Raw genomic sequence first — 15,738 nt, 5'->3', positions numbered from 1 at the left:
GTTTCAGCAAATGTAGGCCACAGCAGCAAGTTAAGTAATGGATACTAGTATTGGCTGGAAAAATCCATACTGGGCCATCCCTGCTAGTCTACAGGATTAGAAGTAAAAAGGGATATTATTTACATTTAAGTCTTAAAAATTTACCACAACTTAAAAATTGGGCTATTAATCTAGATGTGAATTGTAAATCTATATCCTTGTTATTGCGAATTGGGACTAATGCCTTGGTGGAGGTCTCTTCTTCTGTTCTTCTGTATCTGTGTTTTTCAAATGCCAGTGTCTGTATCCACCCACCACTCTCCTGTCTCTTCCTCTGCTTAATTAAGAAGCACAAACATCTGTTCGCCTGCAGCTTGTCTAGAAGTGCCTTTTGGGTGATACATTGTCCCTTTGTTTCTTTGCATTTTTAAGTGTTTGGTGGGAACTTTTTGTTGCATATAAGAAAAAAGTTTTACAAGTTTCACTGTGAACATGTTGTACTTGAAAAAGCTATAATAATTCATCACTGATAAACTGGTTCCTTTTGTGAAATGAAGATAAATGCATATTTCATTCATATATCATTACATACATTTCTTTTCTCTACAGACTTATAAAATAATGCAAATACTTACAATGTTATTACACAATTACTAAAGGATAAATAGATCAATAAAATCTAACAAAATGGTTAAGTGCCATTTAAAAAGGAGCAGAGGATTGTAAATTATGGAGCAACATTTTCAAAGCGCCAATTTGTTTTAATGCAAAATTCCTTCTTGATCAAATCCACTCAAAAATTAATTTCACTGGTCTTATTGGTAGAATGTGATTTTTACTTAATCTGGTTTTTCAATTTCTCTTCACTTCATCGAATGTGAAAAAATGCTACATCAACATAATTTACTGAGTTAAACTTCAGGCTTGGTCGGTTCATTCTTTTTGAAATTGTACGAGGCTTGTCCCTCAGAACTTGAAGATAACTTTTGCAGATTGGAGCAGTGCCTGTATTCTCCTAATGAACTCATAGCCTCATACATCTCCTGTCTCGTGTGCGTCTGTGTGCAGATTGGCTCCAGGTGGAAAGACGTGGTCAGCAAATGTGTGAAAGGTCACTTCCAGCCTCTGCTGCTGTTTTACTCCAATCCTGATGGAAGTGCCATTATTGCAGAGACCAGCAACCACTACAAGAGCTCTGTCAACGGAGATGTACATGGTCAGTAACTTTTATTCCTGACATATGCAAAGACTAAGCATTTTTACCTACCCTAAATTATACTTATTCTGATGGAGCTCGAGATCATTCTATAAGCTATTCAAGAAAGGTTCATTTTTGTCTGGTTGTTGTGATTTTTATTTATATTTTTTGCATCAATATTTGTTCAAATCTTTAGAACTGGCTTTACTGGCAAAATCAAGAGCTCATTTTGTGATTTCCGAACTAATAGTTAGATTTATATTTGTGTTTTGGATCCAGTTGACAAAAGCATCACCATGAATTTTGTTTTAATTGTGAATGAATCAACAATCTCAATCAACTATTTTTCAGTAAAAGTCAGTATTTGTTTTAAAAATGTTCACTTCATTTTGGAGGAGGCTCTGGAGATTATTATTTATGCAATATTTAAAAACAATTCTACATTTAACCTTGACTGCCTTTAATTTTAACTGTCTTCATGCATGTATAATAGTGAGTAAATGAATTAAAGTCAAAGCAGTGACTCCATGCTAGTAGCTGTCATACAAATCAGTTGTTGACACCAGCTGAACATTTGACATTTGCCGGATTATATCTCCATGGATTTGTTTGGTTGTGGAGCTTGATCCCTTTTTAAAGACCATCCTCCTGCTCTCTGCACTGTCCGTCAGAGCAGACAAACACAACTCAAAAAAACCCTCCCTAAAATCCTCATCTTACATTGTACTGACTTTTCTTTCATAAAGGTAAGAAAGAGCGTTAGATGAGATTTCCTTCGATTTTAAATGCTCTTTGTGTCTTTTTCACAGGTTCCGATTCACCAGTTCCCCCTCCGAAAAAGCTGGAGCTGACAAGAGAAAATCTGAATGCATTTTTGAGTCAAGGAGCGTCTGTGCAGAAGACTCACTCCACTCTGAGCCGAGCCAGTGGACAGACCAGTGGACAACACAGCAACTACACGAGTGGTCACAACAGCAACCACGCCAGCGACACCAAGAGGACCAGGTACAGATATGCAAAGTTTATTTTTTGATATTTACTTATGTTACATTTTTATATTAATAACAGACACTTAATAACTGAGGTTGAGGTTCAGTCATTTCTAATAGTCAGTGATTTGCATAAGCTTTTTTAATCATGAGATCAACAGCCAGTTCTTTGTCAGTTCAAACATGTAACTTGAAGCAGAGTTTGGACTTTGATGAAAACTGCACTGACTGTGTTTATGTTCATCAAATCATTTTTTTTTTTTTTTATTTTTGAGATAACAGATAAAAGATAAAATAGAATTGATCAATATGAGGAAAGTTCATTCATGATCTTTTCTTCTTTTTGGTCTTCACTAGTTTGCTTTGATTGTGTGTTTTAAAAAAGAAACATCTGCTTTTGTTGTGCTGTCAGGAGAATCTGCCAGTAGCTTTTGACAAAAAAATCAAAACTGCAAAAGTTTTTCAATTAAATTCCTTAGACGTTATAAAGACTCAGATCTGTTGGTGAATTTTGCTGGTATACATCGTAGTCAGCAGTATCTCGCTTTGATTGTGTTTTTCTGAATATGCTCTAAATTTAGAAGCAGCTTATATGTGGCTTTGTTCCCATTTTGCTCTCTCAAAAAGCTTCAAAACGTGTTGATTGAAAAAAGAACAAAAACATGCTCCAGCATTTGTGCCATACTTGAACTCTGAGCACATTTCTGACATATTGCAGAAATCTAATCTTCACACCCACCCTTCTTCTTGTTCTGCTTTCTTTGCCCTGTATTTTTCTCATCTAATCTCTCACTTCCTTCTATAGTAAAACTGGATAAGATGAGGGAGATTTCTCGAGAAGCGGCCCACCGAGCAGGAGAGGTCCAGGGGATGCACATGTCCAGACGTGAGGCAGAGAGGAGCGCACCGCGGAGGCTAGAGTCTCGGGTGAGAGGTGAGAGACTCTAAAACACGATGCATGAATATATTTCACATTTGAAAAGTGCAGTGATTTGTGAAGTGAAAGACCAGCGTTCATGTGTTGAGCTGTTACGTAACACACAGTTTGGGAGCAATGTGTCAGAAAAGGGATTAAGTGCTGACGTGTGTTAGTGTCTGCCTTCATCCCAATCTCACACAGAACAGACTGTAGAGCCCTGTCTCTTTCACCAAGGGCAAAGTTATAGTGGAAAATCTTGTTACTTTTGCCTTTTAAATTTGACAAGCATGTACTAAGATGCTTCATAAGGCTCTACAATTTTGCCATTATGATTAGTTTTGTGAATTCTTGTTGAAAGTCCTGACTTTTGTGAGCTTTAAGCCATGGTGGAATGTTGTTACCTCATCAAAAACATACCTGAAGTTGTGTTTTGTTTTGTTCATAGATGTTTGAGTAACCCTTTCTTATTAGTCTGTCACTCCAAAACTCAAAATGCTCCACCTTTAAATATCATGACTCATGAAGCAGTAGTTTTCAAGTTACAAGCTATTTTTTACTTTTAGTTCAGTAGAGATCGGCATTTCCAGGGCTGAAATCATCCAAATGATTCTAATAAAGGTGTGTGGAGTTTAAAAACACAGTGGAGCACTTCCTCTATTACCACATGACATCACAAGGAGTAACAGATTGTTTTCAGACTGAAAGAAGAACTCTGCATAAATATGAATGATTTGTGTGAATGAAACAAAACAAAACTCCAGATGTGTTTTTAATGAGAAAATATTATAACATACATCAGAAATTAGTATAATATTAGACAAGGCAAGTACACAAAGTAATAAAAGTGCTTTACAGAATAAGAAATACTTAAAATCACAATACAGACAAATCAAAACATAAGTAATCATCACAAAATTAAAAAGAGAGCGAGACATTAAATAAGAGAGAAGTGCTTTAATATGATGTTCAGTTCACACAATGCATACACACAGGACATTATATTGACAGATTTTGTGATTTTTGCCAATCATCCAGCCATTACATTACATTTTAGTTGTGATCAGTCTTGCAGCCCTCACGTGTCCTCACAGTGTCATGTCTGTGGCAGTGCTACAGAACACTGAATAGGTCAACTTTCATAGGCTCACGTTACAAGAGCTCTATAATGTTTACATACCCTGCACATGTTGATTTGCATTTGTGTTTCTTCTGTCTGCACATGCAGTCTGGTGAACCTTGGACTTGGTAGTATTTTATCGTACAAGTATTTCAAGCATTTTCGTCAAGTCAGTAAATACTAAAGGTATTTCACACGTGGGCTCGTATCCAAGATGATCAGATGAATCAAATCACGTAATCTGTACTTGGGGATTTGATTGATTTTCCAACAGAATTGCCTAAACATTTAATAGAGTCAGTGTTCTTTTTACAAATAAATATTACATCAAAACTGTAATACTGTAATACACACTTTTGATGTAGACCAGTGTTTCCCAACCAGTGGTACGGAGACAGGTTTCAACAGAAAGTGAAACTGAATACTATTTGATTATGAAAATGTTCTTACTTTGCTAAGATTGTCCAAATGATTTTTTCATTCGGTATCATAGAAACAAGTAAGTAAAACATACAAGACACTAAAGTACACAGATTACGTAGTAGGGGTATTAGGAGCAGTAGTAGGAGTGGTAGGAGTATTAGGAGGAGTATGAGGAGTAGGAGTAATAGGAGTATTAGGAGCATTAGGAATAGTAGTAGGAGTAGTAGGAGAAATATTACGAGCAGTAGTAGGAGGAATATTACGAGTAGTAGTAGGAGGAGTAGTAGAAGGAATAATAGTAGGAGTAGTGGAAGGAGTAATAGTAGGAGTAGTAAAAGGAGTAATAGTAGGAGTAATAGTAGAAGGAATAATAGTAGGAGTATTAGAAGTATTAAAAGTAGTAGTAGGAGTAAGGCTGGTAGGAGTATAAGTAGTAGCAGTAGCAGTACCTGTGTTAGGGGTATTTAGCTTAGAGGTCACTCAGGATAAAAAGGTTGAGAAACACTTTTGTATATTGAAGAATACTTGGCAGATTCCATAGGGCGAGTGCAGGCGCCTATAGCTGCTGCATGTGCCCAGCGCAGGAAGGATGTGGGCCATATATTCTGACAGTGGCCGTTATGACTGTCCCTGTCCTTGGAGCAGCAGACGCATATCCTCAACACACCATCTCGCCCAGACATGTCCCTCCATCATGTCGCGCACAAACGCACACACATACGCACACACGTACGCATTCATAAGATCTATTTTATCAGCTCTAAATGTATTCATGGTTCTTCATTACCCCAGGATTGCGCTCTCCTGGTGGCTCTCATTTTCACCTCTGCGTCACTCCTCAGTTGTCTTGCTTTGTCGTCACTTTTGGTTCAACCTGCTGTGTCGCCTCACGAAACTTTTTGGGGAAATTTTTGGGCTTTGGCAGCACAAACGTAGTTCTGCACAATAAGGAGAAACCACATGACACTGTTTATTGTGCTGTTTTAATGCATGATGTGGTTAACAAATAGACATCTTGTTTTGTATGCTGTTACTACTGCTATGATGTAAGGGTGTAACGATATCAAAGTCTCATGATACGATATCGTCACGATATGAACCTCACAGTACGATATTTATTATGATATTTTGTGGAGGCTAACAAAACTGTAAATATGCTACTTTTTCCTCTTAAAATGTCTTGACAGAGTTAATCCAAAGAACTAAGACTTAAAAGTGTTTAGAACTGTTATTTCTTCTTGTAGTCTATACTGAAATGGAACAAAGGATCATGGTCTATTTAGAACCTCTGTATTTTTTTTAGTTATTGCTGCACCATAACTCTTAATTTAAGCAATGAGACTTGTAATTTGATATATTGTGATGATCCATGATATTGTTGTGAGAACGTTGACAATACAATATCACGATATTTCGGTTACTGTTACATCTCTACTATGTTGTGTTCTTGTTTTAGAATGAACTTTTGCAAATCTGACATGATATTTTTGTTTTGTGTGTCCATTAACAAAAGGGGCATTATGTAACTGTTTGACTTGCTTGTCTTTGTGGAGATGGATAATAATGCCAATAATGTCATACTGAAAAACATTCCATTCAAAGAGATAACATCTCCATGGAGACAAGCAGGAGGTACTCCCTTCTCAAGGAATTTAAATAGCATTTACATCAGATCTGACTGGGGTATTTGTAATTTTTTGACTACCACTGAAGGTTTTCTTTTTCTCCCTAGATAACGGTAATGACAGGATCTACTCCCGTTCGGCCTCCCCTCCTGAAAACGGCTTCAAACAGCACGTGGAGACAAGACTTTACGCAAGTCAAGGCAAAGGTCCCATCCGGGCTGAGCGCACCGCCCATGTGGTACGCGCCCCTCACGAAACCCAACGCACACAATCACGGGTCCAAGTGCTGCCCACCAACAACAGTAACCACCGCCCAAAGACCGACCAACTCTCCAACGGCTACGACACTGACTCCAGCCAGGATTCCAGGGAACGCCCGGGCAGTCGCAGCAGGTCCGGTCGCCCCTGGAAACCGATGCGCGAGGTTCTCAATGTGGACAGCGTTCTGAGGACCAACAATGTGAGCCAGGAGAGAAGGCAGCATAGTCCCAGAAGGCGACCGAATAGCCAGTCCCCGACCCGCGATCGAGAAAGGGATCGGGATTTTATATGGCAAGGGCGAGAGGGAAGAGAAGAGCGCAAACCCAAGTCCCTCATGACTATTTACGAAGATGAACTGAAACATGAGACGGGGGGCAGTCGGAGCTCGCTGGACTCGGACAGCAGAGGAGGGCACAGCGATAGGTCCAGAAGTTCGGCGACGCTTAAAGTGCACAACGATAACTGGAAAATGCAGAGAACGGAGTCTGGCTATGAGAGCAGTGACCGTCAAAGCAATGGGTCGACCAATCTGGACTCTCCTGTAGTTGAGAATCATTCCTCTAAGGACTTGCGGACTATACCAGAGCTGCACCTGTCCAGGTAAATAAACATATCCATGAAGTGTGAAATATCAAAGGTGCACTATGCAGCTTTTCCGGTGGCGGTCCATCATTTGCTGGTCTCCAGCAAAAGTGGATGTTATTGATTTGCCTGGACTGTTTGACAGTATGCAACATGTCTATCTTGCTTTTATTCAATTGTTTTATTGACAAAAACCCTTGAAAAACATGTATTGTTATTGTTTATTATCTTACGTCTGTGCAGAGCTGACCTGTTACTTCAACTGTATATAGAGTATATCCATGTATATAGATATATTTAAGCCCATACTGTTTAACATTCCCGGCATTCCCGTGCTACCAACATTTTGTACGATCACAATTTAAGTACACTTCTAGTTTTATAATGCTACTCATATTAATCCTCCTCTGAGAGTTCACTGTGATTCAGGTCCATCTGTCACTCAATCAGAACACAACAAAATCTGACTAGTAGTCGTAGAGGGTGGAAAATTAAACAGAAAAAACTAAACATCACAATATATTGCATAATCACGTTCATGTAATATACATTAGTTAGTAGCTTAAGAGAATACTGAAGCTTTTTTTTTTTGCTGCCCAGTTCTGCTTTTTCATCCATTGCCTCTCTCATTGTAATGTTTAAGTCCTAAAAGTGCTGCCATTTATAAATAATTAAGGATTACAAAACAAACTGTTCCAGGAATAGCAGGATCCACTTAACATAAATGCTCACGAGGCAGATGTGGCGCCCTGTCGCTGTTTAGCTTTGTAGTCTAGGTCTTGTTTGGAGATAATGATCCTAACTAGCTGACAACTCAGTACTCTGTGTACTCAGAGGGAGAGCCACTATGATCAAATGCATTATTCAGTATCCTCACTGAATGTACTGTATTTCAAAATGTCTGCTTGCTAATTTGTGGACACCATATATGGCAAAAGAAATAATTGAATTACATATTGTGTAATGACACCATTTTTCCCCTTCTAAATAATTTATACCACTTATTTCATTACAGAGATAACTTCCTTCAGAGGAGAAATGAAGACAATATATCTACATTTTCTCAAGGTAAGCAGAATTTGAGCCATATTTACATAGCTAAAAATAAAAAACAGATTTAAAGAACTGCAAAAATTGTGAAAGGTTTTGAGATTTGTTATTATAGCTTCAACTGACATGAGTATTTGAGGCTCTTGCCCTCAACATAAATTCATTTCCTTATACTTGTAGACATTGAATTGCAATACCCTTATTAAGATAGTAGTGAGAGCTGTATTTGATTTATTGGTCTCTGTGCAGTGTTAAGGTCGGACTGGGGATGTGGAGGTGCTGTGTATGGAAATAAGAGCGCTCTGTATCCTCCATGACTCGCCTTGACCTTTTTCCTGACTAAAGTTTATCCTGCAAATGCTACACTATGGAGATTAAAGGAGCTAATGTGTTAAAGGGATATGGATTTCTACATATAACAGGAATATATCATACATAGTTTAACCTTAATAACATTTATCTACCAGCTCCCTATATCCATGAGTTTCAGAAAAATTAAAATAGGAACGTTGCTGTAGAGATGAACAATTAAACAACTTTTTAAATGGGGAAAAAGTCCTTAAAATGGCACAGATAACATAAAGCTGAACTCCTGTCTGAATGTTTTTGAGGATGGTTGCTCTCTAATGCATTTTCAGAGATTCAACAAGACGTCTGAAAGAAACAGTGCTTGTCTTTTGTAAATGAGTAATACTTCAAACAATATTAATTAAAATAAACCCTTACTTTGTCACACAGTTATAGCATAGAGAATTATCAAAAAACTTGAACATGAAATATTTTTATCCCTTTCTATCCCTTGCTACCCCAGTTACCATGCTATTCAAATCCTATTATGATGGTATTACTGGGCTATGAAGTAAAATTCAACCCAAAAAATACTTGGTCTTGGAGAAAACCTGGGCTTAAATCCTCCCTACACTACCATCTTGTATTCAGCTGATACTGGCTGCAGTTCACTATGTTATATTTATGCCCTCATGCCTGCATATTGTATCGACCGACTGTAGTAAATGTGTCCGGAGTCACTTTGGCCCTGGTTCAGCTCTGTAGCTCTGTAGCTCTGTAGCTCTGTAGCTCTGTAGTCTGACTGAGCTGTAGTTTGAGAGAAGCTAGAACAGGACCCAGAACTGCATTAAAGATCAGAATCCTCTACAGAAACGCTGTCAAAAGAGAAGCAACATACTGGCATGTGCACTGATAAGAATGCAGTACCAAGCCTGTATAAATAGTCGAAGAACAGGTCATGGCTGTTGGCTGCCAAGGAGTTCATTTGGAATCCAAAGCACCTTGGACTACGTGCGCTTTGTCCATAATAAATCATCAACCTATTGCCACCTATACGTCTTTGTAATAGCCTATGAGACAACTTCATTAAGTACTTTAAAGGTGTATGTAACTTTTCTGGTGGAGCGTTCATCACCAGCTTGTCTCGATGGAGATGTTATTGCTCTTAATGGAATGTTACACAGTTATACACGTTACAACATTTAACATTTTTATCTTTCTTGCATTCACTCAGTAAGACCTTGAAACTGTGAGCAGGCTTTCCTGTCCACAGATCTGACCTGTAACTTGGCCTGGTGGTGCCACCAGCTCTCATGGAGACAGATAAGTTTAATGTCAAACATTCCAGACAAAGCAATAACATCTCCAATGAAACGAACAAGAGGCAGACCCTCCACCAGAAAAGTAATGCACCATTTAAGTCCTGATCTGAAGTTTAGCAAGGCACCAATCCAGCTTTTTCTGTTTCGATTCCGATGTGGATATTTTGGCTTTGAGTTTCTGACGATACCCTGATATCAGCCAAAACTATGGCGGAGACTGAAAATATCATTTATTTCCTATAAACACAAGTTCTGTATGGTAAAATATTATCCAGTGTGTTCTTTATCATTTAAGGTAAAAACAGAGCTTTGAAAAAAAGTACAAGTACATGTTTTATATTACAAGATGTTTTGAGCCAACATAGATTTATAAATAAAGTCTTATTACACCAGTTTATTGACCAAAATATGATCTCGGCCGAACCAATATCCTGAAACCAATATCCAATACCAGTATCACATCATTTCATCCCTACTGTAGTTCTATACTAGATCGACATGAAGCGTTTATTTTGCTTATTTGCTTTTGTAAAAATAGTGTACATATGCTATTTTGTCTGTACAATTTCTGAAGTTTGAAAAAATTGGTGCAGATATAAAAAGTTGCCTTGTTGGAAAATGTTTCATGAACATTATGCTGTTGAAGTGCACTTTATAACTTCACTGCACATATTCCCATCTAGTCTGTAACAAGTCTTGCGTATAACAACATAACAACTATTCAAATTACATGGAGCCTATCCCAGGATGTGCTACGGACCAGAACATTTAATTTAATCTGTTTTGCTCTTGGCTTCTACCACTGCATTGAATCTAAAATTGAGGATCTAAGAAAATTGTTAAACTTCACATGTTCAGTCAAAGTTGCTTATCCCCAGTATAAAGCATGTAAGGATTTCTAAGATTTGTCTACTCTCTTTAGCTGTTGTTATTTGTAAATGATTTAGTCACAGTGGCTCGCCAACTCTGCAGATCAGAGAGGCATCAAATTGTGAATCGCGGCATGGACTTAGCAGCTTAAAATGGCAGTAGTGTTAGTGTTAGTGAAGGGGGATCTGAACGCTGCTGTCCGACCCTGTTGTAATTGCGTGCCAGCACAAAGGATTTGGCCACTAATGCTTTGAGAGAGAGGGAGAGAGAGACGGAGAGAAAGAGTGAGAGAGCTCTGCTGACACATCTCATATGGACTTTAGACTCTAACTACGGTCTCCTGGTACTCAGCTGTTGTCTGTAAATCACACTCATTTGGCTAATTTCAGCTTTGTGTTACATTTGCACTTATGAAATCTATTGTATGTTTTGTATTTGTGTATATGTACATTTTGCAATTTAAAGATCTTCAGAATATTTAGTTTCTCCTTTCCCCAAAACCACACAAAGGCTCTACAATTCTTGACTGTGTGATTTCGTCCCAGATTTTCAGAGTTAAAGCCCTGGCAAAAGAAGCTTCTGTGGACTGGACAAAAGTTTCCAGAGTGAATATTTTTGCCATCTCACCCGTGTGGCTTTGTCAGTTCGGATTCAAGTCTAACCAAAAAAAAGAAAGTGAAAAGAAAATAAGCTTTCAGTAAACTGCCTTCGTTTTTAAAAATTTACAAATTTTTCCATTTAGTTATTGCAATATTCATATCTGTTGCTTGTTTTTCCTAACATTGTTCAGCACAAGTTCACTCAGGGTCGGTATTGTTTCATTAGTTGGGGCTTACATACCCCCCAAGGCCGCACTGTTAGACTTCCTGCCTCCACACCAGGCCATGACCCTGTTGGATAACCAGTCTAGGCTGCAGGCATTCAGACGTGATGAAGCTGTTTAAGTAAGTGACTGTCTCCGCAATCATCTGTGTTATGACTTTTCAGGTGAAGATGGAAGAAAAAACCCACATTTGCTTGAGGAAACAAACCACATGAGACAGCGCATGCAGAGGTAAGATGGCAACTTTCATAATCATAATTTGCAATAAATAAACTACCAGTGTGAACTAATAATAAAAGTAATTTCTTTACCATTGTGAGTTAATGCTGGTGCCTTGGTGGAGGTTTCAGTGTTCTGCTTTCTGTTTTTAACTTTTAGTTAAACATTATATGAAAATAGGGCCACTGTGATTGTAGCACTTTATTACATTTCCACATGCAAGAACTTAAAGGTGCACTATGTTACTTTTTATTGCTCATCAATTCCTTGGAAAACATGCATTGCTACTGTGAGTAGGGGTGCCTCTCCACAGATCTGAACTGTAATTTATCCATCTCCAAACCACCAGGCCAAATTTAATGCGATACCATGGAACATTCTATTAAACACTACAGCATGTTCAGTAAAAATAAAACATAATGCACCTTTAATATAACAAAAGTAACACTTATCAAGCATAGAGCGCAACAGTGACCACCTGCTCCAGGTCTGGTAAAAGTACATTTTCACATTCTTTAATTTTTCCATAGACTTAAAAATTCAAAAATTAAGAGTTCAAAGTCATCTTGGAGGCTAACCAGTTACCTGCTAATTAATATCCATAATTCCACTGTTTTAAGTCGAAAAAGCACATTTAAAACACAAGATTTTGTGAAAAACTTTAATAACTTTGTGGTTTATAAAGTTTTAGAAACTCTAGTCTACTAGATATTCAATCAAATCTGTCTTGTTGTCATTAGTTACCACATAGCTAATTAGCCCTGAGCTAATCAGCTATATATATATATAATATATATATATATATATATATATATATATATATTATATATATATAATATATATTATTATATATTATATTTATATTTTTTTTTCAGAATGTCTATAGGAAAAATCAAAGTAAAATTTAGTTCAGGAACTGGGAAGTGAGCAGTCACTGGTAACATCTCTATTAACATGGTGCATAAATTATTCTTTAAATCTTTTCTTTCTCTCAGACGCCAAGCTTTCCGATACACTCCTGGTATGTTGGAGAGGGTGAGCGATCACGACGGTGAACGTGAGGACAACGTGGACGGCAGCCCTGAGAGCCCAGGCCTTCCTTACCTGGCCAAGACCAGCAGCTCCGAGTGGAACAGCTCAGATGACCTCACCCAAGAGGAGCCTGCCCCTCTCCTAGAGCCCTACCACCCAACTCTACCCCCAAAACCACAGGGCACAGCGCGCTCAGAGCTCACAGGCATCCCCGCTCACTCCCCCGGCGAGCCTGCAAGAAATGGTTTCTCTCATACCAGCCTTCGCCGCTGGATAGAGACCCCCGCAGAGCACCGCCTCTCATCCGATGCAAGCTCCAAATCATCGGACCAAGACAGGAACGATTTGTCGGCAAGCGAAAGTGAAAGCCCGACCACGGGGGGGCCTGATGGTACAGACTCCCCCACCCTCAGTGACAGGGTGCTCCCCACTACCTACTTTTCTGTGGACAACTGTATGACAGACACTTATCGCGCCAAATATCACAAGAAGTATTTGAAAGCAGACGAGCACACTTCGTCGGGGGAGAGTGACATGGAGGGTAGGGGTGTGTCTGTGCCAGATGTTAAAACACTGGAGTCAAGAAACAGAGCAGATCCTGGTAATTATTAATATATTTTCACTTTTAATGCCATATCAATTGAAATTACGTTATTACACCGACAATGTTGGTAGTTTGCAATGGACAATGAAAAATTTTGTTTAGTATTTACAATTTTTTATGAAAGTGACATAATAGTTATCACAATGCAGAAAAAGGTATGGCACACTACACACCAATGTAGTCTTTGAGCCATTCCCAAGCCTCAATAAATGCTAGTGCTAGATATAAACTCTATATATCCTCGATCTGGTGCAGTTTAAAGGCCCGTATTACTCTATTTTCCTATCTTTTATAATGTTTCCTCATCACAGATATTTCTGGAGTTTTGTTTTGTTTCATTCACACCTTTAACACATAAATCCTGCATATTTAGATTCTCACAAACCGAAAAACACTCTCTTACAGTAAGTAATCCACTGCGTTTTTAAACACCATATCCTTCACTAAAAAATATTTGTATGATTTGAGCTCTGGAATTGTCAATCTTTACCGAAAAAAAGTAAAAATAAAAGTAAAGAGCTTTGGAGATGTAGACAGACTAATAATAACGGATTACTCAAATATGTGTGAATGAAACAAAACTCCAGGTATGTTTTTGATGAGGTAACAACATTCTAACATGGCTTAAAGCTCACAAGAGTCAGTTTTACGTAATTTAAGACCTTTTAGACAACAAGGTTGAGTCGTCTCACCGGCTCTACTACAGTATACAGTGTTAACCCTCAGTGAATAGAATGGAAAAAAAAAACAGACAAGAAGATAACATTAAACATAATGCAGATCATCTATGCATCCAGTTACTATAATATATAATATATAAAAATATATATATATATATATTATATATATATATATATTATATATATATATATATCCATATATATATATATATATAAGCATACTCCCAGACTTCCTTATACATATAGCTCCTAGGCGTTCCCAGTTTGTTCTTAGTTTTAATAGGGTTTACTTTGGTAGGGTTGTAATTTTGAGCTACTGTGTCCAAGTAATTTCCAAATTCCAGTCCAAACTAGAAGGCACCAGGAAGGCGTTTTAATAATATAATTTTAGACACACATAAACTTAAAGAAATGTATATGATTATTATTTGCGCTAACTTCATTTTGTCTTTTTGTTTGTTTTTCAGTCTATTCTTCAAAAACTGTTCTAAAATGGAACCCAGTGACTCCCAAAGGACTGGACGAGCATGGTTTCCTATGATCAGAGTGGACCTTTATATTTCCACTGGATGCCAAACTGAAATTGTTCTACACTGAAACGGGCACATTGTATTGTTCTTTATCTGTGTATGTCTAGGTTGAAGGTTATACAAGGATGCGGATGCCAAAGAGATTGCGGGTTTGCGTAACATTGTTGAACGTGCTGTCGCCATTTGCTCGGAGCTACTAATGACTATGAATGAATAAAGAGTTTGCACATTTGATTCAGCAGAGGTACAGAAAAAACGCATGCTTTATTTTGCTGACAGTGTTTGAGATGCCTGAGGATTTTGAAGAATGGCAAAGAATGTAACACAAAAGCCACTTAAATTCAAGAGATTGCGTAACCAGACTTAAAACGAACCAGGTTTTCAGCTTTCTCCTGTTACCTTCTTTTGTGTGTCCCCCACCAGCTTCTAGACTCCGAGGGTTTCGAATGTTCAGAGAATGTCCAGTGATGCAGTTGTAATATGAATGCTCACAAAAGGCACAAAATAAAGTAAAAACAAGACAAAAATGTTGAAATATTAATGGAGAAATTTAGCAAAGTCTTAACATGCTACTTATCTTGCCACAATGTTAACAACTGAAGCAAAAATGTAACTTGTAAGTCTTATAATTACTGTTTTGTGTTAAAAAAAAATGCACTCCTTACTCAATGTTCGGCTTTTTTCTGAGTAAATCTATTGAATCTCTAACCTGGGTTAAAGCAAGTCTGCACTGCTAACAAATGCAAAAGATTGTGGTCAAGAAAAATGTGATGTCAATCTTTGTAGCGTCTCCCTTTTCGGTTTGGTAATGTTTTATATACGCAGCAGAATTTCTATGCAGTGCCTTTTGTACTTTTCTATGTCCGGACAAGATAAAGTTGCAGGCAGGATTTGTAAAGTTCTTTCATTTAAGATATTTTTTCTAATATTTTATTTTATTTTTATTGTTGAATAAAAAGATCTTGTTTAACCTTATCAGTCCGTGCAGCGTCTTGATTAAATAAATATGGAGTGGTTACTTTGTGAACACTAAAAGTCCTACCAAAATGGATTGTTTTGAGCTTTTAGTCATGTCAGAACATACCTGGAGTTTGGTTTTGTTTTGTTTCATTCACACATGTTTGAGTAATCCTGCATTATTAGTCTGTCTACATCTCCAAAACTCAAAATGCTCTGTTCCATTTTGTGTGATGAAGTGATAGTTTTCGAGTTAACATCTATCTTTTG

The 15,738-nt window shown here is 37.7% G+C and overlaps 1 protein-coding gene across 1 annotated transcript in view; it reads left to right on the top strand.

The window, feature by feature from the left end:
* LOC110159314 (inactive ubiquitin carboxyl-terminal hydrolase 53) overlaps positions 1-15,486 on the top strand; it is a 35,680-nt gene extending 20,194 nt beyond the window's left edge. The window contains exons 10-17 of the mRNA XM_055156525.1: positions 1,048-1,195; positions 1,987-2,182; positions 2,991-3,100; positions 6,358-7,111; positions 8,109-8,161; positions 11,611-11,677; positions 12,661-13,298; positions 14,449-15,486. Coding sequence (XP_055012500.1) covers positions 1,048-1,195; positions 1,987-2,182; positions 2,991-3,100; positions 6,358-7,111; positions 8,109-8,161; positions 11,611-11,677; positions 12,661-13,298; positions 14,449-14,522 — 2,040 coding nt within the window. The 3' untranslated portion in view covers positions 14,523-15,486. The remainder of the gene's footprint in view (positions 1-1,047; positions 1,196-1,986; positions 2,183-2,990; positions 3,101-6,357; positions 7,112-8,108; positions 8,162-11,610; positions 11,678-12,660; positions 13,299-14,448) is intronic.
* Positions 15,487-15,738: the final 252 nt, after the last annotated feature.

The sequence above is a fragment of the Boleophthalmus pectinirostris genome, unplaced genomic scaffold (assembly GCF_026225935.1).
Source record: "Boleophthalmus pectinirostris isolate CB_2022bp ecotype Guang Dong unplaced genomic scaffold, ASM2622593v1 HiC_scaffold_20, whole genome shotgun sequence".
In the NCBI taxonomy this organism is placed as follows: Eukaryota; Metazoa; Chordata; class Actinopteri; order Gobiiformes; family Gobiidae; genus Boleophthalmus; species Boleophthalmus pectinirostris.
The sequence above is the reverse complement of the archived record's forward strand: the minus strand, read 5'-3'. Positions and strand labels throughout refer to the sequence as shown.